Here is a 27,126-nt window from a genome sequence, read left to right as displayed (position 1 = left end):
CCAGACCCACCGCAATGTGGTTGACTCTTAAATGCCCTCTGAACAAGAGCAATTAGGGATAGACAATAAATGTTGGCCTAGCCAGCGACGCCCACATCCCATGAATGAATAAAAAAAACTTCATCTGCCACCTATCTGTCCACTCCACCAATTTGTCTATGTCCTTTTGCAGTTTACAACACTCCCAAGCTTCATATCATCTGCAAACTTTGAAATTGTCCCCTGCACACCAAGATCTGGATCTTTAATATATATCAGGAAAAGCAAGGGTCTCAATAACAACCCCTGGGGAACTCCACTACAAACCTTCCTCCAACCCGAAAAATATTCATCGACCATTACTCTCTGCTTCCTATTTTTCAGCCAATTTTGTATCCATGTTGCGACTGTCCTTTTTATTCCATGAGCAATAACTTTTCTCACAAGTCTGCTGTGTGGCACTGTATCAAATTCCTTTTGAAAGTCCATGTACACCACATCAACAGCATTACCCTCATCGACCTTTTCTGTTACCTCTTCAAAAAACTCCAGCAGGTTAGTTAAACACGATTTCCCCTTTAGAAACCCATGCTGGCTCTTCCTTATCAATCCATATTTTTCCATATGGTTGCTAATTCTATCCCGAATAATTGTTTCTGGAATCTTGCCCACCACTGAAGTTAAACTGACAGGTCTGTAATTGCTGGGCTTATCCTCACAGCTTTTTTTGAACAAGGGCATAATGTTTGCAATTCTCCAGTCCTCTGGCACCTCCCCGAGTCTGGGGAAGACTGAAAAATTATGGCCAGTGCCCCTGCAATTTCTACTCTCACTTCCTTCAATATTCTTGAATGCATCTCACCCAGTCCCAGTGCCTTGTCAACTTTAAGTACCGACAATCTATTCAACACTTCCTCCTTATTAATTTTGAACCCTTCTAGTGACAGAGTTTCCTCGTCTGTCACCATGGATTGGGTGGCACCTACCTCCTTGGTAAAGACGGATGCAAAGTATTCATTTAATACCCCAGCCATGGTCCCTTTGTCCATGTGTAAATTCCCTTTTAGTCCCTAATCATCTTTACTCCTCCTTTTATGACCGTTTTACTATTTATAAGCCTATATAAGACTTTGGGATTCCCCTTTATGTTGGCTGCCAGTCTTTTCTCATTATCCCTATTCACTTCTCTAATATGCTTTTTCACCTCCTCTCTGAACCTTCTATACTAACCTTGGTTCTCAATTGTATTTTCGACCTGACATCTGTCATAAGCACACTTTTTCTTCTTTATCTTAATTTCTATCTGCTTTTTCATCCAGGGAGCTCTGGATTTGTTTGCCTTACCTTTCTCTTTCGATGGAATATACCTTGACTGCGCCCACACCAATTCCGTTTTGAAGGTAGCCCATTGTTCAGCTCCAGTTTCTCCCGCCAATCTTTTGTTCCAGTCTATCTGACCCAGCTCCATTCTTACCTCATCGAAGTCGGCTCTCGTCCAGTTAATTATTCTTACTCTGGATTCCCTATCGTCCTTTTCTATCATCCTAAAACATACAATATAATGATCACTGTCTCCTAAATGTTCCCCCACTGACACTTGATCTACTTGGCCCACCTCATTTCCAAGAACCAGGTCCAACAGTGCATCTTCTCTTGTTGGATTGGACACATACTGCTGTAGAAAATTATCCTGAACACAATCTAGGAACTTTTGCCCCTCTCCGCCCTTTACACTACCACTATATCAGTCTACATTCGGGTAATTAAAGTCCCCCATTATAACTACTCTATAATGCCTGCATCTCTCTGCAATTTCCCTGCAGATTTGTTTTTCTACATCCTTCCCACTAGTTGACGGTTTATAAACTACAGTGAGCAATATAATCCCACCCTTTTTGTTCCTTAGCTCTAGCCAGATTGATTCTGTCCTTGAGCCCTCTGGGACATCCTCTTTCTCCAGCACTGCAATTCTCTTCTTAACCGATCTGCCAACTCTCCTCACCTTCCTTTCCTATCTTTTCGGAACACCCGGGAATATTTAACACCCAGTTCTGCCCTTCCTTCAGCCAAGCCCCTGTTATCGCCACAACATCATATTTCCACATGGCAATCTGCACATGTAACTCCCCAGTTTTATTTATCTTATGCTCCATGTATTCACATACATACGTAGTAACCCTGAATTAGATTTTGTTACTTTCTCCCTCGCCACGACTTCACCTATTAACTTCCTATTCTCTATACTCATGCTATCTGCCCTTCCCAGTATTTTGTGCACCTTGATATTTTCTCTTGGTTCCCACACCCGTGCTGAGATAGTTTGAAGCTCTCCCAACAGCACTAATAAAACGCCTCGCAAGGAACTCATTTTGCACGCCCGCTACCACACTTAGTGCAAATCTGGGATGATTCTGCCCAATGCCTATTATAAGTTAAAACCTCAAGTTTTACTCAGTTACTCCTGGGTGCAGCAAATTTCAGCATTAATTTCAGTGGGGTAAACCCACAGTCGCAAATCATGCCTGAGATACGCACTTTCTCCATTTGTGGCACAGTGACACTGCTTTACATTTCAAGCTCTTAACTTCACTCAACTCCTTGAGGGGTCTTTCAAAATCATGAGAGGCCTGCACAGCGTAAACGGTTCTCTTTGGTGGAAGGATCAAGAACCAGAGGACACCGATTTAAGGTGAATGGCAAAGAACCAAAAGGTACATGAGGAGAAACATATTAATGCACTGCGTGAGAGTGTGGTGAACTCTGATTCAATCATGGTTTTCAACAAGGAATTGGGTTATTATCTGAAGAGAAAAGGTTTGCAGGGCTACAGTGAAAAGGCAGGGGAGTGGGACCAGGTGAGTTGGCTGTGCAGAGAGCCAGCACAGACACAATGAGCTGAATGGCCTTTTTTAAAAATTCACTCACACTGTATGGGCTTTGCTGGCCGAGCCAGCATTTACTGCCCATCCCTAGTTGCCCTGGAGAAGATGGGGGTGAGTTGCCTTCTTGAGCCGCTGCAGCCCACGTGCTGTAGGTACACCCACAGTGCTGTTAGGGAGGGAGTTCCAAGATTTTGACCCAGCGACAGTGAAGGAACGGTCCAAGTCAGGGTGGTGAGTGACTTGGAGGGAAACCTCCAGGTGGTGGTGTTCGCATCTATCTACAGCCCTTGTCCTTCTAGCTGGTAGTGGTCACAGGTTTGGAAGGTGCTGTCTAAGGAGCTTTGGTGAATTCCTGCAGCGCATCTTGTAGATGGTACACGCTGCTGCTACTGTGCGTCGGTGGTGAAGGGAGCGAACATTTGTGGATGTGGTGCCAATCAAATGGGCTGTTTTATCCTGGATGCTGTGGAGTTCCTAGAGTGTTGTGGGAGCTGCACTCATCCAGGCAATGGGGAGTATTCCATCACACTGCTGACTTGTGCCATGTAGATGATGGACAGGCTTTGGAGAGTCAAGAGGTGGGTTACTCCTCGCAGGATTCCTAGCCTCTGATCTTTTCTTGGAGCCACAGTATTTATATGGCTAGTCCAGTTCAGTTTCTGGTCAATGGTAACCCCCCCAGGATGTTGATAGTGGAGGATTCAGTGATGGTAATGCCATTGAATGTCAAGGGGCAATGGTTGGATTCTTTCTTGTTGGAGATGGTCATTGCCTGGGACTTGTGTGGCACAAATAGACTCATAGGTGTTTACAGCACAGAAGGAGGCCATCATGTCTGCGCCAATCAACAAAGATCTGACTACACTAATCCCATTTTCCAGTGCTTGGCCATTGCCCTGGAGGCTTTGGCAAAGCAAGTGAATATCTAAATACTTCTTAAATGTTACATGAGTTTCTGACTCAACCACCCTTTCAGGTAGTGAGTTCCAGACTCCAACCACCCTCTGGGTGAAAAATTTTCTCAACTCCCCTCTTAGCCTTCTACCTCTTACCTTAAATCTATGCCCCCTGGTTTTTGATGATATTGATCTACTAATGGAAAAAGTGCCTTCCTATTCACCCTATCTATGTCCCTCATAATCTTATACAACTCTCTCAGGTCCCCTCTCAACCTTCGCTGCTCCAAGAAAAACAACTCCAGCCTATCCAATCCTTTCTCATAGCTCAGACCCTCCAGCCCAGGCAGCATTCATAATGGGTAAATCTCCTCTGCACGCTCTCCAGTGCAACCACATCATTCCTATAATGTGGTGACCAGAACTGCACACAGTACTCCAGTTGTGGCCTAATCAGCATTTTATACAGTTCCAGCATAACCTCCCTGCTCTTGTATTTGATGCCTTGGCTAATAAAGGCAAGTATCCCATCTGCCTTCTTAACCGCCTTATCTATCTGTCTGCTGCCTTCAGGGATCTGTGGATATGCACACCAAGGTCCCTCTGATCTTCTGTACTTTCCAGGGTCCTACTATTCATAGTGTAATCCATTGCTTTGTTAGCCCTTCCCAAGTGCAATACCTTGCACTTTTCCAGGTTGAATTCCACTTGCCATTGCTCTGCCCGCCTGACCAGTTCATTGACATCCTCCTGCAGTTGACGGCTATCCTCCTCACTATTTACCACCCTATCAATTTTCGTGTCATCTGTGAACATCTTGATCGTACCCCCTACATTTAAGTCCAAATCATTTATGTACACCACAAACAGCAAGGGCCCCAGCGCCGAGCCCTGCGGAACCCCACTGGAAACAGACTTCCAGTCACAGAAACATCCCTCTACCATCACCCTCTGCTTCTTGCCTCTCAGCCAATTTTGGATCCAAAGTGCCACTTTGCCTAGGATCCCGTGGGCTCTTACTTTCTTGACCAGTCTGCCATGAGGGACCTTATCAAAAGCTTTGCTAAAGTCCATGTAGACCACATCAAATGCATTACCCTCATCAACATCCTGGTTACCTCCTCAAAAAATTCGATCAAATTTGTCAAACACAACCTTCCCTTAACAAATACATGCTGACTATCCCTGATTAATCCATGTCTCTCCAAGTGCAGATATATTCTGTCCCTCAAAATTCTTTATAGTAACTTCCCTGTAACTAGTAACCACCGAGGTTAGACTGACTGGCCTGTAATTTCCTGGTCTATCCCTTCCTCACTTTTTTAACAATGGGTCATCGTTCGGAGTCCTCCAGTCCTCTGGCACTTCACCTGTGGCCAGAAAGGATTTGAAAATTAATGCCAGGGCCCCTGATATCTCTCCCCTTGCCTCCCCCAACAGCCTGGGATACATTTCATCTGGGCCTGTGGATTTATCCACCTTTAAGGTCGCTAAACCCACTAGTACCACCTCTCTCTCTGTGTTAATTTTCTCTAATATCTCACAGTCCTACGCCCTAATTTCTATACCTGCATCATCCTTTTCCATTGTGAACACAGATGCAAAGTATTCATTGACAACTGTACCCATGTCTTCCGGGTCCACACACAGGTTACCTCTATGGTCCCCAGTTGGCCCTATTCTTCCCCTAGTTATTCTCTTGCTCTTTATATATTTAAAAAACCCTCTGGGTTTTCCTTTATTCTACACACCAATGCTTTTCCATGCACTCTTTTAGCTTTCCTAATTTCCTTTTTAAGTCCCCCCCTGCGCTTTTTATACTCCTGTAGGGACTCTGCTGTATTGAGCCCTCAGAAGCCCTAAGCTTCTCTTTTTTTTCTTAATCCTAACCTTTATGTCTTTGGACATCCAAAGTTCTCCAGACTTGGTTCCCCCCCCCTTTGTCTTTATGGGAATATATTTGCCCTGTACTCTCGCTATTTCCTTCTCGAATGCCTCCCACTGCTCCGACACCGTTTTATCTGCAAGTAGCTGCTCCCAATCCACTTGGGCCAAATCGTATCTCATCTTAGTAAAATGAGCCTTTCCCCAGTTTAGAATTTTTATTCCCAGCCCAACTTTATCCTTTTCCATAACTATCCTAAATCTAACTGAGTTATGGTCACCACCTCCAAAATGCTCCCCTGCTGATACGTCTTCCCTCTGCCCGGGCTCATTTCCAAACAATAGGTCCAGAACTGCCCCCTCCCTTGTTGGGCTTTCTACGTACTGGCTAAAAAAGTTCTCTTGAATGCAACTTAAGAATTTTTCTCCCTCCTTACTTGCACACTAAAACTCTCCCAGTTAATATCTGGGTAGCTAAAACCCCTACTATTACTGCCATATTATTCTTACACTTCTCTGAAATTTGATTACACATTTGATCCTCTATCTCTCCCTGACTGTTTGGGGGCCTATAGTGCACACCCAACAGTGTGTTTGCCCCTTCTGTACTTTTTACTCCTATAAATATGGCCTCATTTGATGATCCTTCCAGGATATCATCCCTCCTCACTGCTATAATTGATTCCTTAATCAATATTGTGACCCCGCCTCCTCTTCTATCCCCCTCTCTATCTCATCTGAATACCCTATAACCAGGAATGTTGAGCTGCCAATCCTGCCCTCCTTTTAGCCAAGTCTCACTTATAGCTATGATATCATACTCCCACGTGCCTATCTGTGCCCTCAGCTCGTCTATCTTATCCCTCAGGCTCCTTGCATTAAAATATATTCCATTTAGCCTTGCTGAACTCTCTTCCTTCTTACCCAGCCTATGTTTCCTCTGCCTTCCAGACTCACTTACTCGCATTCTAACTTCTAATTCCATCTCAGCCTCTCTCCCCTCTGAACTACTTTTCAGGATCCCATTCCCCCTGCCAATTTAGTTTAAATCCTCCCCAACAGCATTAGCAAACCACCCCGCGAGGATGTTGGTCCCGTTCCTGTTCAGATGTAACCCATCGAACTTGTACAGGTCCCACCTCCCCCAGAAACAGTCCCAATGCCCCAGGAATCTGCACCATCTCTCCAGCCACGCATTCATCTGCTGTATCCTTCTGTTTCTATTCTCACTACTGCGTGGCACCAGGAGTAATCTGGAGATTACTACCTTTGAAATCTTGCTTTTCAATTTCCTACCTAACTCCCTAAATTCTGCTTGCAGGACCTCATTTCTCTTTCTTCCTATCCCAACACGGACCATGATCTCTGGCTGTTCACCCTCCCCCTTCAGAATGCCCTGCAGCCGTTCCGTGACATCCTTGACCCTGGCACCCGGGAGACAACATACCATCCTAGAGTCATGTCTACGGCCGCAGAAGCGCCTGTCTACTCCCCTCCCTAATGAATCCCCTAGCACTATTGCCCTTCCACACTTCTTCCTCCCTCCCTGAGCAGCTGGACCACCCAGAGTGCCATGGCCTTGGCTCTGGTCGGCCTCCACAGAGGAGCCATCACTCTCGCTGTTTTCCAAGGCCGAAAAGCAGCTTGCGAGCGAGATGTACACAGGGGATTCCCTCACTTCCTGCCTGGCCCCCTTCTTCTATCTGGAGGTCACCCATTCCCTCCCTGGTTGCACTTCCTTAAGCTGCAGGGTGACCATGTCCTGAAACATGCTATCCATGAACCCCTCAGCCTCGTGAATGTACCGTAGTGCCCTCAGCTGCAGCTCAAGATTGAAAACCCAGAGCTTGAGTTACTCCAGTCGGAGGCACCTCCTGCACACATGGTCATCCAGACAGCCAGGAGTGTCTCGGGTTTCCCACATAGCACAGGATGTGCAAATCATGGGACTGAGCTCCCCAGACATATCTTAACTAAATGGAATATGGACCCTTGATTTTATTTTACCCTTACTCCTACTTGAGTCTGGACTAGATGCTAGATCCTCCAGATAGATTAGGTCCTCTAGGTGCTGCTGACTGCCTGTTCCAGGGTCCTCCTCTCACACTCTCCAATGGTATTTGTCACTTGTTAGCCCAAGCCTGGATATTGTCCAGGTTTTGCTGCATTTGCACCTGAACTGCTTCAGTCCATGTGACCATTCTATATTATCCATGCTGTAACCATTCTATGATAACTCCCCACCATTACTGGCTCCTCTTCAAGCCAGCCCACAGGTTATTTACTGAGTCCAAACTCCTTTGAACTATTTTTCAATCTTCTTCACATGAGTTTCTTCCCTCACAAAGTAGTTTTTTCTCATGTCTCCAGGTTAAAAAGTAGTTGTGTTCTGACCACATCTAATTGTTTGGGGACTTAAAGGCACCTAACTTAAAGGCAAGAACGTGCTAACAAAATCACCAGCCCCAATTTCAAAATCAGTATTTTAATGCTGTTTTAGAGCTGGTTCTGTATTTCAGTTTGTTTTCTCGTTCTGTATTTCAGTTTATTTTCTCGTTCTGTCTGTCCCATTCATTAGCTCTGCTGTTAATTAGATTTTCTTTTCCTCACATGAGGTGTGAACCTATGATTTCAATGTTGGGCTGGCTCTCCTTTCACCCTGCTCCTTACTAGGCCCTTCTACGCTTTTAAAATTTGTTTTTAAATTCTGCCTTTTATTGTGCCTCTTCCACCCTGCAATATGTGAGCTATCGGGTCTTGTTCAAGTTTGTGCTACCCAATTCTTAGCTTGGCTCCCATCCATGCATCTTGCTTTGTTGCTACCTCCGGCTTTCTGCCTCTCTTTTTTTTCATTTGTCACTCCCATTTTGCAACTTCATCCTTTTTAGCACTTTATGACTTGGTTTCGATTTTTCTTTGTTTTTTTTTCCCTATTTTCCCTTCTGTTCTTAAGCTCTCTTTATTATTCTTATAAATTGTCAACAACATCCCATACCCCATTCATTTGTTTAAAAAAAAATTGGGTCTGGAATTCTTATTGGGTTTGGTAGGTTATAAACCTGCTGGATCTTACTGGGAGATAGAGAAGATATCACTTTAACATCATGTCCCGAACTCCAAAGGCTCTTTTATTGAACTGTTTCTTTTGCTTATTCTTAGCTTCATTTAGCTTATTCTTAGCTTAGCTTATGTCAGGGAAGCTTAGCTTAGTTTAGACATTCTTAGCTTATCCTTGGTTTCATTTTGATGACTCACTCTCAAGACTGGTTCTTGTTTGAGGAATTTCCCTGAAGTGAAAGGAAATATTTTTGCCCATGGAGATTCCACCTTTATCGTTCAGTTTATTCAAGGAGAAACAGCAGGCAATGCAAGAAGCTACAAGCAAAACAAAATAAAAACTGATGATGCTGGAAATACTCAGCAGATTAGGAGCATTTGTGAAGAGACAAACAGAGTTAATGTTTCAGGTCCATGGCCTTCCTTCAGAGCATAAGAAGCCAGGCTCATTGGCAGAACTGCAGGAGATTCAGACGTTCCTGTTGATACTCAGCGGCCAGGGTTATAGATCGCTCCTCAGTATATCCATGGAGTTAAATTTGAAGAAACCGCTGTGTGGTGTGGATCATGTGCAGAAGTTCCTGGCATGCTGCTTGCTCTAGGGTGCTTTGCATTGAAGAAAAGCCATATCTGGATGATCTACATGGGCTGATGAGTGAATGATAGAGTTCATGAGTGGGTCAGTATCTGCCTGCAGTGACGATATTGAAAGATCTGCCACCAGTTCCTTTACTCGCTCCACAGCATCTTTTCTGCTCCTGTGGAGATGATGAGAAATGCCGCAAGTTCACTGCAATCCACTTGTTTCTTTTCCTGTCAGGGTCATGTAAAGGTCTTTGCAGAGCATTCACCTCAAAAAGGAGATATAATTTCTAATCTTTGACCGTTATCACAAACCACACCATCTATAGGTGTAAACCCAACGTTCTCCTACAGCATTAAGTTATTCAGTTCTTCCAATCTCTTGATTTGCTTGCTACTACTCCTCCTCTTCTTCCTGTCCATCTTGGGAATGAAGTGCAATCATTTCCTGCATAACAGAAGAATGCTTGTTATTGTCAGTTCTAGACTTCTGAATTTGACAACTATTTGAGAATTCTCATCACATCTTTTATAGAGTTCCCTGTGAAATTGTGAGGTTTCAGCACTTGCGTGATGCAAGTGCAAAAAACAGCTTTCAATGCAACAGTTCTACTGAGGGAATGCATCCCCCTCAACCCTGCAATACCCCACTGCAATAAATAATTCATAATAAATAAATAAATGCTTCTTGGTATTAAGTGGGCAGTTACTATCAGGGATGTGCTTTTTAAATTTGCTGGTCGTGCCATTTGCTGCCAGACCTGCTGAGATTTTCCAGCATTTTCTGTTTTTATTTCAGATTTCCAGCGTCCACAGTATTTTGCTTTTATTTTAGTTATTTCTAGGCTTATGTCATTATGAGCCAATAGCTAATAAATGACTGCTGTCCTTAAAGGAAATCCTGATTGCTTTTAATGAAGAACAGGTATCTATAATGGTCATATAAGATCACATTTTCCACGCGTAAAATGATTGAAATGGGCAACAACTCTGTTTTGTTTTTCAGAAATAGAAAACCTCCTAAGAATGAAAGTTTTACCCACATCACTAGTACTTTTTACACAATTCCACGAAAATGTCTTTATATTTCGGAAAATGCAACAATATGGGTAGAAACAGTAGATCAGAGAAACAGGATATGTCAGAGAACAAAGTCCATCACCCTGATACCTCAAGAGGCAGGTAATATACTTTATTTTCTGGTAAGTATCTCATTAATGTTCCTGTTTCTTGACCTGTTTTCTCTGAAGGACCCAGTCATAAGACATCAATTACTGTTTCTAAATTAATGCTTGTCAAAGTACCAGGAAAACAATACCAATTGGATAAAACAAGTCATACAGGTCAATTCTCAAAGTTCCTCAAAATAATCACAAGTAAAAGTTGCACATATGACTTTTTTTTGTTGTAGAGTCATGACACATTTTTAGCACAATTGTATCTGTGGTAATGTTGAGAATACTTTGCAAGTTGTGTTTTCAACTATTCACTGTCGGATGAGTGTGAGGCATTTTTAATGGTCTTTTGCTTAGACTGAGAGGATTTCTTCTATTAAATTACCAGGTAATACCTTCAAAGACTTTTGGAACAAGTTTAGCTTTTCAGCGGCTTGAATACTTGCAGCTAAAAGTAGATCTAAGCCCAGTTTATGGTCACTTGGCAAGTTTCAAATACTCTTGTGGCATAATTTATTTTAAGAAACATCGCACCTCATGTATCAATTCAAGGAGCCAATAATAAGCAGCTCTTTAAGTAGTCAAAATTGATTTACCCTTATATTTTCTTCTCTCCCTATTGGGAAGTCCCCACAGTGCACAGTGCAGCTCACTAGCTGATTACGGTCAAGATCTTCATGTGGCAGTTTCAGAGAGTACATGCGTTGCTATACTAGGCTGGTGTTCCCATTAGCCTGCTCCTTTTTGCCAGCTTGCACAGTTGTCTGCCCACGGACACTTGTCCTTTCAGGTCTATAGACAACTCTATCATTCACTTTGGCCTTCAACATGATTATATCCCAGTTACTTACCTTCAGTCATATGACACATGTGTCCTGCCCAATGTAACTTTCTGCTGTATTAAATTTGTTTGAGCTCAAGGTCTGTTGCCTTTTTACTAAACTGTTGGTCACCTTCACTTTCTACCATTCTTCTTACAAAGCATATTCCAAAAGTGCTGCTTCTTTGTTGTCATTAAGATCCAGCTCTCAGCCCCATACGCAAATGTTGACTGGACACTAGCCATAAACTCTAGGGAGCAATATTATAGACCTCTTCCATTCCCTGGACTTTCTGTTCTGTGCATTCACCCTGCCTTTGTTTGTTCACTTTCCCTCTCCTGACCTTGAGTGCATTCCCTTCTGGTTACAGAATTTATAATTTTGTTAATATTTGTCATCACCAAGGCTTCTTTCAGTCGTACCATCCAAATGTATAACCTCCACCACCAAGAATGACCAGGGCAGGAGGTGCATGCAAATACCATCATCTCCAAGTTCCCCTCTGTAGTAATTATGGTTTTGGATAAATGTAGGACTGTAGCTTTAAGAATAACCTGTGTTGTAAGATCACATGCTCTATGTACACCAATGTGTTAGCATGGGGAACCTCTAGGGGAGAGTTCTTCTTTAGTTATAGAGTTTGATGCACATGTGTAGCTGCTGCTGCTGTCTTGTAAATAAAGTTAAATGTTTCTACTAAGAAAAGTTATCTGAAGATCAACTCTATAACGCCCTCCAAGTTACTCACCATCCCAACTTGGGTATATATCCTTTTTTCTTCATCACTGCTAGGCCAAAATCTCAAAACTACCCCCCTAACAGCACTGAGAGTACTTTCACCACGTTTCAAGGCCCAGCACCACCTTCTAAAGGAAAACTAGAAATGGGCAGTAAAAGTCTGCATTGCTAGTGACGGCCATATCCTGAGGATGAATTTTAAAAACTACTCCTTGAATTCTATACCTCTGGCAATATGCTGTATGATAGTCTTCACCCTTATTACTTCTGTACAACACCATCCTGATTGCTATAATGAGCTATCCACCAGTACCTCTTAATCTCGCCCCCCCCCATTGTCTATTACTACTCATCTCATAATCCTGCTACTTATTCCCCTTCCCATTATCTGTTTGTTGTCAGCTCAATCTGTCAATCTATCTGGATGCTTTTGTATTTGGTTTCCTATATGGCTTCTATTGTTAACAAATTTAAACAACTTTGTTTCCTTCGCGTAATCATAGTTTCAGAAAAAATGTATAAATGCACAAAATGCAAGAAGGACCTGTTTCATTTTACATCCAACTTTCCATTTTTTCTCTTATCCGCATGCAATTGTAACACAGTGTTTAACCCCAAATGAAGAAGCAAGTCTTCTGTAACTCCACAGCAAATGTTATTCAAATATTTATTCCATGGCAAAAAAAATAAACTGTGTAATCACATTCCTGAAAGCGTTGCTGTTTTACATCCAGATATAATAGATGTGCAAGGATCTAATTGGTCAGCTCTGCCGATGTTCTAATATGAAAATCCTGAATCTAAAATTAAGCCAAGCCGTTAAGGTCAACAGAAAAGCTGATGCTCCTTTGTCACAAAGTTGAAGACACCACAGTGTCTAAGCAGTTAGGGAAGCCACGTTCAGTTTAAAATAAAAGCATTACAAAAGTTACCCAAGTGTACTTCAATTTCAATTGTATTGATTATTTCAGAAAGACCAGACACACCTTCTAACATACAGCATAGGAGGATGTCTGGGAAGTTACTTCTGACATGGGATGCTTCAGAGAAACTACAGTATGAGTTACGTTACAGGCAGGCTGGAACTGCAAACTGGCATTCGGTAAGTAAAGTAAATCTTTGGAATTACAAATTAAATATTTATGCACAAATTAAATGTCTTGCAAGAGAAAAAGGTAAGGAAACCAGAAATGCTAGAAAGCTACAATAAACCATGAAGACGTTAGGAGGGCACAGCGTGTGGTTCTCCAGACCTGCGCTCACATTGCACCTAATGAGTCTCGGAAAGATCTCAAAGCCTTTTCTGTATAAATGGAGTGTAGGATCCTGTAAGATCCTGAAAACACTGGTGAGGTGAAAATCTCATCAGCCTGTAACCTGCCTGGGGAGAAATGTTGATGAGGACATCAGGGGAACTCCATGCTCTTCTGTGATTAGTGTTATCGGGGTTTTAACAGGCACCTGAACAGTTAAACAGGAAGTGGGATCTTAGTTTAGCACATAATTCGAAGCAAGCACAACGACAGTGCATTTGCTGAATTTAGATTATGAGCTTACTCTGTCACGATTGGTATTTAAAACACCAATTTTTTCACCAATAAATGAGCACACTACCAACTAAATCAAACAAACACACAATGCAGGGAAAGTTAAATGGTCCCACCAAAGACTAATGCATCGGCAGCAATCTTTATCATGGATGGTAAATGGTGACCATTATACTACACCCCGATTCTCCTTTGGAGTCAATAGGGATGCAAATCAGGCAAGGCATGTAAAGGGCCTGCGATCCTGACCACCAGATTACTTTTATGCTTTGAAAATGAAAATTACCTCTTATTTACAGATGATATTGATCTTTGTGTTTATCATTACTATTACTAGGATGTATTGCATTATATTGTATTTTATCAAGTTGAAACATTGGCCGGTAACTTCCAAGTTTCCAGGAGTTGTAACTGGGGGCACCCCAAAGATGCGTTGGGGAACCCCATTCCATCCCGGAAGTCCTCAGGTAGGGATTGCCCAGCAATTGCCTGGGAAGTTCAAACTTCCATTGGGAATTGTCCAGTACAGGGAACCACCCGAAAGTACGATTTAAATCGCAAACTTCAGATGGTTCTGGTTGTCTTACAGTAATAATTACCCAGAAAAGGTCAGAAAAATTAAAACCAATTCCACATCCTGGGTAACTATAGTACTGACCCCCCACCCCCACACAGGATCAGGCCCTCAACCACCTGATCCTCCCCCATACACCAACCCTCCCCCACTGACTACCTGACCCCCCTCCCCACCGAACCACCCCACTGACCACTCGACCTCCTCACACTGACCATTTGACCACCCCCAAATACCCGACACCCCCACTGACCATCTAGAACCCCCCTTCCCCCGACCAACCCCTGTGACGAACCGACCCCCCTCCCCCAACTGACCCACTACGGAACACCTGACCCTCCTCAAACAAAAACAGGAAATGCTGGAAAAACTCAGCAGGTCTAACAGCATCTGTGGAGAGAAAAACAGAGTTAACCTTTCAAGTCCATATGACTCTTCTTCAGAGCTAAAACTGGAGAGAGAAGAACAGTACTTCTTCAAGGTAGGCATTCCTGGAAGAGAAGTGGCAGTGAATTAAACACTAAGGGCAGAAGTTTCTGCCTGTCGGGCGGCTGGGCCCGACCCAATCTCCAGCGGCCGGGGAGCTGATCCCTGCTGGAGAAGCGGGCCCCGCCGCCATTTTAAGTGGGCAAGCCAATTAAGACCCACCCAGCGTGACGTCTGGCGGGAAGCGCTATGCACTCCCTGTGCGGGTGGGGGATTCCCCAAAAGCGAGAGTGCGCTCAATCGCGCATGTGCACGAAAGAGCGCACATCTCCCTGAGGCTGGGCGCTGCCTCAGGGAGATCGCTGACAGCTGTATAACCTTTAAAAATAGAACAATAATAAAACCCTTAACATGTCCCCCTCATGGGACAATGAGATGGGGCATGTTAATAAATTTCACTGAAACGTTAATAAACTTTTTAAATCCCTGCATGAAACCTCATTCCGCCGGTGGATGAGGTTTCATGTTTTTTCTATTCCCCGCCGGGACTCCAGGCCTGTCCGCCAACCTTAAGGTTGGATGGGCAGGGCCTTTAATTGTTTAAATGATCCTGTCAATGACCTCAATTGGCCATTGACAGGTCGGCAGGCCCGCAGCTGATTTGGCTGCGCCCCCGCCTTCCTGAAAATTTAAATGGGGCGGGATGACATCGGGGGTTTCCCCCCGACATCATCCCGCGTCATTTTATGCGTCGGCAAGCAGGCCCCGCCCCCTACTCGCCGACGACAAAGTCCAGCCCTAAGATTTTAGCTCTGAAGAAGAGTCATACGGGCTCAAAATATTAACTCTGTCTTTTTCTCCACAGACGCCGTCAGACCTGTTGAGTTTTTCCAGCATTTTCTGTTTTTGTTTCAGATTTCCAGCATCCGCAGTATTTTGCTTTTACCTGACTCTGCCCCACTGATCAGCCAAACCACGCCCCCCCATTCCGACAGAGCCCCACAACCGGTCACCCAACGCTCCCAGCCAAAACCCTCCTACTGACCACCTGACCCCCCCCCCCCAACCCCTGCTGACCACCCGACCCCGACTCTCCCACTGACGACCCAACCTCCACCCCCCCTCCCCCTCCCAACCTGACCACTCACCCCTCATTCCTACCCAGTTACCGTACAAACTTAGCTCCTCCCTGGCTTCTGAAAGTGGCTGGACTTTTAAACTTACCTGCTTTTACAGCACCTAGTGCTGCAAAAAAAGGGGGGCGCGTGGCTTCCTTCCACCAACTCTCCAGCCCTCGACTGAAGGCCTCAGGAGGGCCCCGCCCTATAGAGTTCTCGCCCGGCCTGAGTCGGAAGATCAGGCGAGAAAGGCGCAGCTGGATTTCCAGGTAAGTAACTAGGAGCGGAGTGGCAATCTGACTCCTGACTCTGCAGAAGTTCAGGCCCATCAAGATGAACTATGTAGGTAATTTATTTCCAACACTTGCTGTTTATTTTTGTTAAAATGCACGCTGAGAAATTCTGCCCAAAATGGGCACAAAGTTGACAGAGCGGCAGTTTTTCCTGCAGGCTTGTGCTGGCCTGTGACGCAAGCTACATTTGACTTTAGGCCTCCTTTAATTGCTGCCGCTGCCAGTAAGACACGCATTCAGGGAGGTGGGGAATCAATGGAACATTGGAAAACTCAGGTATTTAGAGCAAAACAATTTGCATACATCACGCATCCCTAATTGAACTCGGCATACCAGTGTCAGAGGTCTTGTGATGCAGTGGGTAATGTCTCTGGGCCCGAAGCTCTCGGTTCAAGTCCCACCCCAGCACTTGGCCAAGGAAGGTCCATTTGTAATGCAGTCAAACAGCTTGAGTATCACAGAATCACACAGTGCTGAAGAGGCCCTTCAGCCCATCGAGTCTGCACTGACACGTGAGAAACACCTGACCTACTTACCTACCTAATCCCATTTACCAGCACTTGGCCCATAGCCTTGAATGTTATGAGGTGCCAAGTGCTCATCCAGGTACTTTTTAAAGGATGTGAGGCAACCCACCTCCACCACCTTCCCAGGCAGCGCATTCCAGACTGTCACCACCCTCCGGGTAAAAAAGTTTTTCCTCACATCCCCCCCACTAAACCTCCTGCCCCTCACCTTGAACTTATGTCCCCTAGTGACTGACCCTTCAGCAAATCCTTCCATCACATTCCATCATCAATCTGCAAATCCTTCCATCACATGCCAGGTGGTAAGAGTGGAAGACAATACCAGTCAGCCATGTCGTGGGAAGAACGTTGGAGCCCCCACCATTGCAATCCATGACTCCAGACAACAGCATGTGCGTGAAAGTGCAAGTTGCCACAGCAACTCAGACTCCCTGAGTGAACTGTAGCACACAGCGCCAATTCATTTGCCTGGAGTCGAGAGGCTTTTTTGGCACAGTGTTGGATAAATTGCAAAGACAGGATTTTCTAGTCTCTGCTCTCACCGGTAAGCCTGGGAGCAATGTTCCACCAATTGTAAACTGGTCCCCCGCCGCCAGTCCCATCAGTCTGTGATGAAAACAGTGGAAACGTGATCAATGGTCCCACCAAATGCACCAACAGTAATTTTTGTCATGGATGGTAAACGATGGACATTACACTACACCCCTGATTTTCCTTTGAAGTTAATGCAGCTGCAGTAACCTGTTAAGTAGGTAATGATTATGCCAGGTAGATGGCCAAAATGTGTATTAAAAATAGGAGTATGTAGAGATGAATTAAAAGATTCAGGTTTTACTCCTTAGCTAAGAGTGAGCAGTGGCTTCATCTTTCTGGGAGAGAACGTTCTTTTAAAACCCAGGCGTTGCATCATTTTAAGTATATTGTACGACTAGCTCTGAACATATATAGGAGGAAACATGAACCAGAATGGCAGCAACACATGTTGGGCTTGAGATGGCATCATAAACCACAGAAGGAGAAACATGAACGCTTTAATGAATCTCTTCACAGCACTTCTGATGTTTTATAGGCTTAAATGTTCTTGTGGCTCTGAGATATGCAGGCATGAAGGAAAGGCTTGGCAATATTCTGTACTGCAGCAATCTTTTTTTTCAGTGTTTAGCAGGTGCTTTGACAGGCAGCAATAAAATAAAATGCCGGTGACCCGAATGGCAGTGGTATCATACCAGGCATGTAGATATCAGCGGTAGAATACTATTATGCTGCAACTCCATTCGAAGTGTAACACGTGATTTGATACAGCACAAGAGCATAAGTGCCATTGTACTATATTACGTGATTTGAACTGCAATACCATTAGATATTCATTCATTGTATAATATAGGAGATTATCATACACACATACAAACAGCCCTTTCCTGTGCACCACAGTTAAATATTGGTAAGGAGTTGGGATCTGTACTTCTGTCTCATTTCCCTCCTGTTCATCCGTGTTATGGCTACTTCCTCAGACCATCTGTAGGTCTGGGAGTGGCTGGGCAGAGTTGGGGAAAATATTTAAGGGACACGTCAGCGTGGGGAACCCTACGAGCAGGCATGGGTTCCTGTAAATGCCGGGAAGGTTGGCCACCCTGGGGGTGCTGCAGTAATGGACCAAGGAATGAAGTGAGAAGCCTGCTGAGGCCTCCTCTCCTTCAAATCTTGCTCCCGTGTAACTTACTTCTGTAGCCTACAACTGCAGCTCCAGCTTTCTGTGGGGCTGCTCTGTCCCTTCAAAGGCCTTTTCCATTTCTTGTACTTTTCTTTATTTCTTCACTAGCACCAGCCCAGTGTCCTGCTGAGGTCTATTGGGCTCCCTTTCAGTGGTGGGAATCCTGTCAGGAGTCTGCCTTGCATAGCAAACCAGCTCTTCCCTTTGAAAATAAGGTTGACTTGCACCAGAACTATATGTTCCTGTAGTCATGCATTTTTTCACATGACTGTCACCCCTGGCTACAATGAAAAAAAAAATGCTTATTTTTAAGGATTTTAAAAATATTTTTCTTACTATTATCATTCATTTGACGATTCATTTCAACCGGCTTCTGATCCTCCCAGCTCTAGAATTCTATCCTACAGGTATCCATGCCACATGCCCTTAAACTTGTCCAATATTCCTCTCTGTGGCATGTGTATGTATAAATGTGTATGTGTGTGTTTATTATATACATAAAACTTTCCTCCATGCCATCCTCCTTGCAATATTACCTTCTGACTTGTGCTTCATCCCACCCATCTCTTTCATGCTCACTGCCAATCTCTATGTAATCTCTAACTTTCCTTTTCCTCCATAGAGTCATAGAATATTACAGACATATAACACTTGGTCCATCAGGTTTGTGTCAGTGTTTTGCTCCATAGAAATCACCCAGTTTAATCTCCCTCTCTTATCCTCTCCCTCATCTCTAGTAACATTCTAGCACCTTTTCCACAGCTTTCATACTCTTCTTTATACAAGTTTAAACAACCTCCTTTTGTTTTTTTCCAAAACAATCCTATTTCTTTTGAATGTAAGTCTCATTGGAGCTTGAGGCTCCAATGCCCAAAGGGGTGGATGGGGGTGTTTCGAGGGCAGGAAAGACCACACCCATGAAATGCAATAGGACATATTTTACATTGTAGTGTTCCTGGTGACGAGCTTTCTGCAATGAGAGTAAATAAGAGGCACCCCCTGTGCAAAGGCAACCTAAACGTAGGGCAGAATTTTGCCGTTGGCAAGCAGGGGGCGGGGCCCGCTCGCCAACGCGTAAAATGACATCGGGAGGAACCCCCGACGTCATCCCGCCCCATTTAAATTTTCAGGAAGGCGGGGGCACAGCAAAATCAGCTGCGGGCCCGCTGACCTGTCAATGGCCAATTGAGGTCATTGGCAGGATAATTAAAACAATTAAAGGACCTGCCTGTCCAACCTTAAGGTTGGCGGGCAGGCCAGGAGCCCCGGCGGCAAATAGAAAAAACATGAAACCTCATCCACCGGCGGGATGAGGTTTCATGCTGGGATTTAAAAAGTTTAATAAAGTTTTACTGTAATTTATGAACATGTCCCATCTCATGTGACGTTGTCACATGAGGGGGACATGTTAAGGATTTTTTTTTTCTATTTTTAATCTTTTTAAAAGTGTCAGCGATCTCCCTGAGGCAGCACTTAGCTGCGGGGAGATGTGCGCTCCTTCGTGCATGCGTGATAGAGCGCACTCTCACTTTTGGGGATTCAAACCGCCCCCCCCCCCACCTCCCACCCCCCCGCCTGTACACCCACCGGACGTTACGCTGGGCGGGCCTTAATTGGGCCACCCACGTAAAATGGCGGCAGGGCTTCTCCAGTGGGGATCGGCTCCCCGCCAGCCGGAGATTGGGTCGGGCCCACCTGCCCGACAGGCAGAAAATTCTGCCCATAATTTGTGATTTGCTCAGTTTTTCTCACTGAAATTAATGGACACAAAATTGAGCTGTACTTCCAACCTCATTGCATATCCACTGTAATGAGCATAGTTTAACGTCGGTGGGGAGGATTAACACTTAAATATACACTGTCATGAACATAGTCCTCCCCATAGAAGTTAAACTAAAGCTTAAATATAAAATTCTGTAGATGTTTTATCTATAACTACAAAATGCACGTACACAGACTATTAAATATTTTAGTATATTTTTACATGGTCAAAAAAACCCATAACATAATGGCCTGGAGTTTCTGCTAAGTTGCGTCTTTTTTGGGCGCAATTTGCCAGAGGTTGGTCAAACCAGCCCAAAAGATTGCAAAGTTGTAAGTGCAAATTATGCTCAATACAAATCGAGTTTCTGTGATCTTTTGCGCTAGTTTAAAGAACCTCATACAAGTAGCTGACCCCACCCGCAAAGCTGGCCGTGCCTCCAGGATGAATCGATTACCATTGGGAATATCTGCCCACCTCTGTGAAGCTGTTCCAAGCCCTCCCCTGGAAACGTTTTCCTGCGACAGCTCCTCCCTTTTTTCCCAGCACACCCCCACGCTCCTGCCTTCAAGTCCGCCACCATGGGGCTGGGGAAACTCATCCCCCTGAGTACTTTTGTGATAACTCCATTTTCAGTTGTATTAATTAAACATATCTATGTATTAATTAAATATATCAGGGAATATTTTTTGAAGCAAGCCATTTTTTTTAAGAATCTTGTGAAACACTGCTCAATTGTGCTGATTCATGGCAGTCCCTTAGGAACTCCCTTCCTAACAGTACTGTGGGTGTACCTACACCACATGGACTGCAGCGGTTCAAGAAGGCAGCTCACCGCCACCTTCTCAAGGGCACCTAGGGATGGGTAATGAATGCTGGGATGGTGAAGGTGGTGTCTGGGACATTGTCTCTAAGATGTGATTCCATGAGGATGACTATGTCAGGTTGTTGCTTGACTAGTTTGTGTTGTTGCTTCTGGTGCCTAGGTCGATGCCGGGTGGTCCAACCAGTTTCATTCCTTTTTTGAGGCTTTGGTTTGATTCAACTGAGTGGCTTGCTAGGCCATTTCAGAGTCAACCACATTGCTGAGAGTCTGTGGGTAAGGACAACAGATTACCTTCCCTAAAGAACATTAGTGAACCAGGTGGGTTTTTGCAACAGTCAATGGTCACCATTAGACTTCGAATTCCAGATTTTTATTGCCATGGCGGGATTTGAACCTGGGTCTCTGGGTTACTGGTCCAGCGACAATACCATCGCCTCCCCCTAATTCTGCTGTTGGTCCTCTGGATGCTGTTGAACAGAATTCAAACTAGTGGATGGTTTAGGATCACCTTCAGTGCTTTCTTTAATTTCTGATGATTGCAACTTCTCTGATCTTTGTTTTTCACACTCTTGCTCAAATGTAATCACAGCTCTTCTGTTTCTTCTTACTGTGCCCTGTTCTCCTTCTGGACAATATAAGCTCTCACGTCTGGTAATTTCTCTGCTATTCCTCCAAATCTCGATTGATCTCTGATCCAGATCTGTTCTCCCTGTCAAAGATCTGATAATGTTCTTGCTCAGTAATGACGAACATATTTTTTCATCTGTTACCAGTTTCCTCTCTTCCTCGTACTTTCTCTAAGCCTCTGTCTTTGACCTGTGGCATCAATGTATGTGGAAAGGTAGGAATCTGTGTCCACAACCCTCTTCCCAGGAGTAACTCACATGGAGCCAATCCATTCTGCAAGAGCGAGGGTCTGTAACTCAAGAGTGCGAGTTGAAAATCCTCATCCTTTCTCAGCAATGCCTTTACAGTTCTGACACCTCTCTCAGCTTGCCCAATAGCCTGAGGAAACCCCAGTGAACTTGTGTGAAGAAATCTGAATGATTCTTGAAATTTTATATTCCAGAATTGTGGTATCATAATCTGATGTCATAATATCAGGGTTCAGATGGACTGCAAAAATTTCTTTCAATGACTTTATTACTGCCTCTGATGTGTGACCATGTAACTGTTTCACTTCAATCCATCATGGATCATGAGTGGTAATCTACTGTTATTATGAGCATTTTTGCTTTATGCTGAAATAAATCCATTCATGGCATTTCCAAGGCCTTGTGGGAAAAGAGGCTGACCTTAGTGGTTCTTTCAATTCCTGACTGTGAATTGAACATGGGATACATCTGGTTATCATTTCTTTCAATGACATTGAGAGACCTGGCCACCAAACTGAATACTGTGCTCTGGCTCTGCACTTGGTAATACCTGAGTGACATTGATGTAGGCGTTGTAAGATCTCAAGTCTCAATGCTCTAGGAATTACTATTCTATCATTGTACACCAGTAAATCATTAATCACTATCAGATGCGTTCGCTGTTCGACATATGATCTCAAGACAGGATTATGTGGTATATATGTCGGCCATCCTCTAATGCAAAATTCTCTGATCTGCTTACATTCCTCATCTGATTTTTGAGCCTCTTTGATTTCACTCAATCTTTGTGTTGTTGCTGGTAATGAATGGACTGTCATTATAGCAAACTCCTCGACTTCTTTCTCAAATTCAGTATTGTAATTTCTGGATTCTTTATTTCAATGCATAATAATACATCTGTTGTTTCCATTGAACATATACTGTATGAGTATCAAACCTCATCAATCTTAATTTGAACTCTTGATGGCATCACCACAAGCATTTTTGAATTCAATAGTGCGACTAAAGGTTTATGGTCTGTTTCTATCGTAACGTGAAGACCTAAGACATAGCAAATTTCTCACATACCCACATGGCTGCCAATGCATCCTTATCAATTACTGTGTATCTCTTTATATCTGTTAATGAACGTGATGTTTAATAGACTGTTCTGTGTTTTCCATCTCTATGCACCTGAAGAAGTACTGTGTCCAATGCTGTAGAGGATGCATTCGCTGCTATTATTGTAGATAACTCCAGGTCATAATTTCCTAATATCGCTGATGACATCAACCTCTTCTTGATTTTTCAAATCATTTCTGTTGTGCTTCTTCCCAACACCACTCATTGGGCTGAATTTTCCCCAAATTGCACTAAGTGTAGTAGCGGGCAGGTAAAGTGGAGTCTTACCCACCGATGAAAATGGCGGGTTTTCGCGCCGTATCTTCCCGAGCCTGCCTCATTATATATTCACTCCTGCGAAACAAGGCATTTCCATGGTGGGTGGGCTCTCATTCGCCCGCTTGCCATCACCCCGCTGTTGTATCACACGGCCACCATCTTTAAAAGGCAGTCACCAGCAAAGCGCTCATTGCCATCAGCTCACCACCGCTGCCTGGGAGACATGGCCTGTGAAGGCAGAAAGACTGCAGCCCCCTGCTTCAATGACAGGTCCCTCGAGCAGCTGATGGATGGCGTGGAGGCCCACCGAGGTGTGCTCTACCCCCGCTCTGGCCGCAGGATAGGTAACAATGTCATCAACCTAGCTTGGGCAGTGGTCAGCGCCAACGCCCTTCAGAAGAGCTCAGCCACTCAGTGCCGCAAAAGGATGAATGATCTCCTCCGTTCTGCCAGGGTAAGTCACTCTTCATCATTCCCAACTCTCTCACTCACAAACCCATTACACACCCAAAGGGAACATCACCATTCATTCTTTCTCACACGTCTTCATTGTCCTCATCCCGTCCATGGGACCACTCACCACCCACACAGGCCAGGCATACTCATCATCTGACCTGGCAGGCGTCCTGATACACTCTCCCCATCTCTATCCGTGCAGGACAAACTGACACACAACAGGAGGGAAAGGTCACAGACAGGTGGAGGGATGCCGGAATTCAAAGTTCTGACAGAATTTGAAAACAGAGCCATCCAGCTGGCCGGCGATGACCGGGACCGGTCCTGTGCTGATGGTGAGGTCAGCACTGCACTACCAAGTGAGGACCCAGCAGTGCAACATCCATCAGACTACCATGCCGTGAGTGATGTGTCATCTTTCACGGGCCACTGCCATGCACTAATTATTTCCCCTTGCTTTCGCAGGCATATCTGGGAAGCAGCTGACAGAGTACATGACCCAGAGCCTCCAAGCAAGCTCTGCAGAAACCTCTGAGAGGAATCTGGAGGCACCCTCCCTGAAGTCCAATCACAACACTCACCCGCACCCTCCACCAGCGCAGAGACACACACCTCGGTGGGACCTAGCTTTACAGTAGCCTTGGGATCACAATCTGGTGAGCACATTGCACTGTCCGATTCACAGCAGGTGGAGGCAGGGACATCCTAGGTCCACAGCACTGGAGCACTGCAGGACGTTGCTGAGTCCGAGTCAGGTGAGGAGCTTCTGGGCTCGGTCATGGCACCGCTGCTGGAGCTGCAAAGGCAAGCTCAGGAAGGGATGTCTGATGCACTCTTCAGATTGCAAGGCATGATGGAGGAGTCCGTCCGTCTTCAGGCTGAGGTGATAGCACCGGCATTGCAATACACCGAGGTCAACAGTGGCAGGATGGCGGCTGCCATGGCGACCTTGGTCCAGGACGTCACTCCTGCACTGCTGCGTGGACTCAACTCCATCGCTGATGCCGTAGTTGGCCTCCAACAGTGTGTATGCGAAAGGGGTGCTGGGCAGCTCGATCTCACTCCAGCTATCCCTTCCCGCTCACAGAGTCAGCCAGGGACCTTCAGGCAGCGTTGGGAGGAGGATTAGCAGGTGCACACCCTGGGGCCATCCACCCAGGTGACTCTGAATCCTCATCCGAATCCCCTCTTCCTGTGACCCCTGCAGATCCAGCTTCACAGGCTGAGGAGGGAGGCACTGCCATACAGCAGGACCCCGAAAGCAGGCCAGGGCCCTCCAAGTCTCGGCCCTCCAGAGGACGCCCGCTAAAGTCATCACAGACAGAGCGTCACAGGCAGCAGGCTGCCTCCACCTCCGCTGTGGATGTCCGGGGAGCACCAAGACATAGCGGCAGGATTAGGACAGTTAAGGAGAATTAGTTGCACAGCCTGAGCACTGGTGTTAATAACCTGTACATAATGTTCACTATTTTCAATAAGTTCTAAGAATGTCTCCCTGCCTATGGCTCCTTGTTCTGATGAGCAGTGTTTCTTGTCACTCAGATGTGAAACCTTTCTGCACAAGATATAAGGTAGGTGTCTCAGTCCAAGGCCTCTTCCCTGTGCTCTCTGCGGCCTTCAGACCATAGTGATGGTCCAGCCTCACACTCCCTGGAAACATTACTGATGCCTGCACCTCGGCAGTTCTGGTCATTGCTGCCAGAATGTAGTTGGTAGGCGCTACAGAGTTCTCTCATACTCGCTGTGTGCTCTCAGCACCTTTAAGATGGGGCTGGCCCCCATCACACCAGCATCTGGGACCAGTGATGCTGTGCAACAGCTCCTGAGGGGCTGAGGTGCTAAAGGCGGATACAGCATTAGATGCATCTAAAGTTCATTGGTTGCGTCTCTGAGATGGTCCTGATCATGGAGCGCAATTGAGCTGCCCTCAGCCAGATAGTGGTCAGACATTCTCAGAGGCCATGTGCAGATCTATGGAGTGACCTCACTGCATGTTGTCATCATCCTCCTGTGATTGAGCAACTATTAGGGCCTCCACTGCATCTCCATGACAGGAGTGTTCTCACAGAGGGTATTGGTGCTGCGATAAGCCAGACTGGAGTCAACTGTTCACAACTGTGATGTGAGGATCTACGGGGTCACCTCACTGCATGTCGTCATCATCCTCCACAAATCTGGCAGCTCTGAGGGCCTCCCAAGTGCGCCTGCCTCATCCAGCCAGTGCGAGAGCCTCATGCCTGTCGTTGTCACCACCGAGGATCCCCTCACCCTCATCCCCGTCAACATCCCCCTCATCGGAGGAGATCGCCAGCTCCTCTATCTCCTCCTCAGGCTGCTCCCCACCCTGTTACAGCACCAGGTTGTAAAGTGCTCAGCAGACGACGATGATGCGTGACACCCTCTGTGGACTGTATTCAGGGCTCCACCAGACCGGTCCAGGCACCGGAACCGCATCTTCAGCATCCCGATGGTCTGCTCCACCAAGTTGTGAGCTGTAGCATGAGCCTCATTATAGCGTAGCTCTGCTGCAGTCTGAGGCCTCCGCACGGGTGTCATCAGCCATGTCCTCTGCCCTTGTCCCCAAGGAGCCAACCCTGCAGCCTCTGTGGACCCTGGAAGACTGCAGGGATCTGCGAACGACTCAGGATGTAGGCGTCGTGCACACTCCCTGGAAACTGTGCACATACCTGCAGGATGCGTTTCTGGTGGTTGCATACCAGCTGCACATTCAGTGAGTGTAAGCCCTTGTGGTTGATGAAGTCCACTGAGTGTAGCGATGGAGACCTGAGCGCCACATGAGTGCAGTCAATCACACCCTGCACCTGTGGGAATCCCAAGATCTGGGCAAATCCAATCGTTCTTGTATCCTGGCTGTCCCGGTCCCGGGCGAAATGCACAAAGTTGTTGTCATGGAGAAGATGGCATCCATGACCTCATGTGTGCATTTGTGGGTGGTGGATTATGAAATCCCACAGAGGTCACCTGTGGAGCCCTGAAAGGAGTCACTGGCATTGAAGTTGAGCACCACGGTCACTTTCACAGCCACTGGCAGTGGATGCCCTCCATGTCACCTTGGCACCAAGTCTACAGTAAGTGGCAGATGTGAGCCACCAGGTCCCAAGGCATGCACAGTTATCGGTGACACTGGTTCTCAGTCATCTGCAGGAATGGCAAGTGGCGTCTATAGACCCTGGGTGTCACTAGGCGCCGACCAGCCACGGCTCACTGTCGCTCCTGGGCAGCGTGTGCGGGTGAGGTTGCTGCTCCTGCCTTTGCGCGGCCAGGAGTTTCAGTTGCTCTCTCTTCTGTCCTATGGTCTCTGTGGGCCATCAGGCATATAGCTAGGTCACCAGGATCCATGATCCTAACATGGTCCTCCTGCAGCATAAAAGAGAGACGTGGTTATCGTGGCTGTAACTAGCACCTTTCCTGGCCCTGTGCGACCGCCCCTTAATGCTTCCCGGAGAGTGCTGGTCACCCCTCAGATGGCCAGAGATGAGTGCGCTGGATGGCTGCCCTGTCAATCTGCGACATGGGGGACACCGGTCCAAACCGTAATTCTGAGATTGCAAGGGGCTGTGAGCACCTCCAGCAGTGACTGCTATATGGTCAGCGTT

General features: G+C 45.7%; 1 protein-coding gene across 1 annotated transcript in view; it reads left to right on the top strand.

The window, feature by feature from the left end:
* The window catches only part of LOC144689964 (interleukin-6 receptor subunit beta), a 98,331-nt gene that overhangs the window by 13,931 nt on the left and 57,274 nt on the right, over positions 1-27,126 (top strand). The window contains exons 2-3 of the mRNA XM_078557494.1: positions 10,287-10,462; positions 12,986-13,116. Coding sequence (XP_078413620.1) covers positions 10,287-10,462; positions 12,986-13,116 — 307 coding nt within the window. The remainder of the gene's footprint in view (positions 1-10,286; positions 10,463-12,985; positions 13,117-27,126) is intronic.

Source organism: Cetorhinus maximus, chromosome 2, assembly GCF_964194155.1.
Source record: "Cetorhinus maximus chromosome 2, sCetMax3.hap1.1, whole genome shotgun sequence".
NCBI classification, from domain to species: domain Eukaryota; kingdom Metazoa; phylum Chordata; class Chondrichthyes; order Lamniformes; family Cetorhinidae; genus Cetorhinus; species Cetorhinus maximus.
The sequence above is the reverse complement of the archived record's forward strand: the minus strand, read 5'-3'. Positions and strand labels throughout refer to the sequence as shown.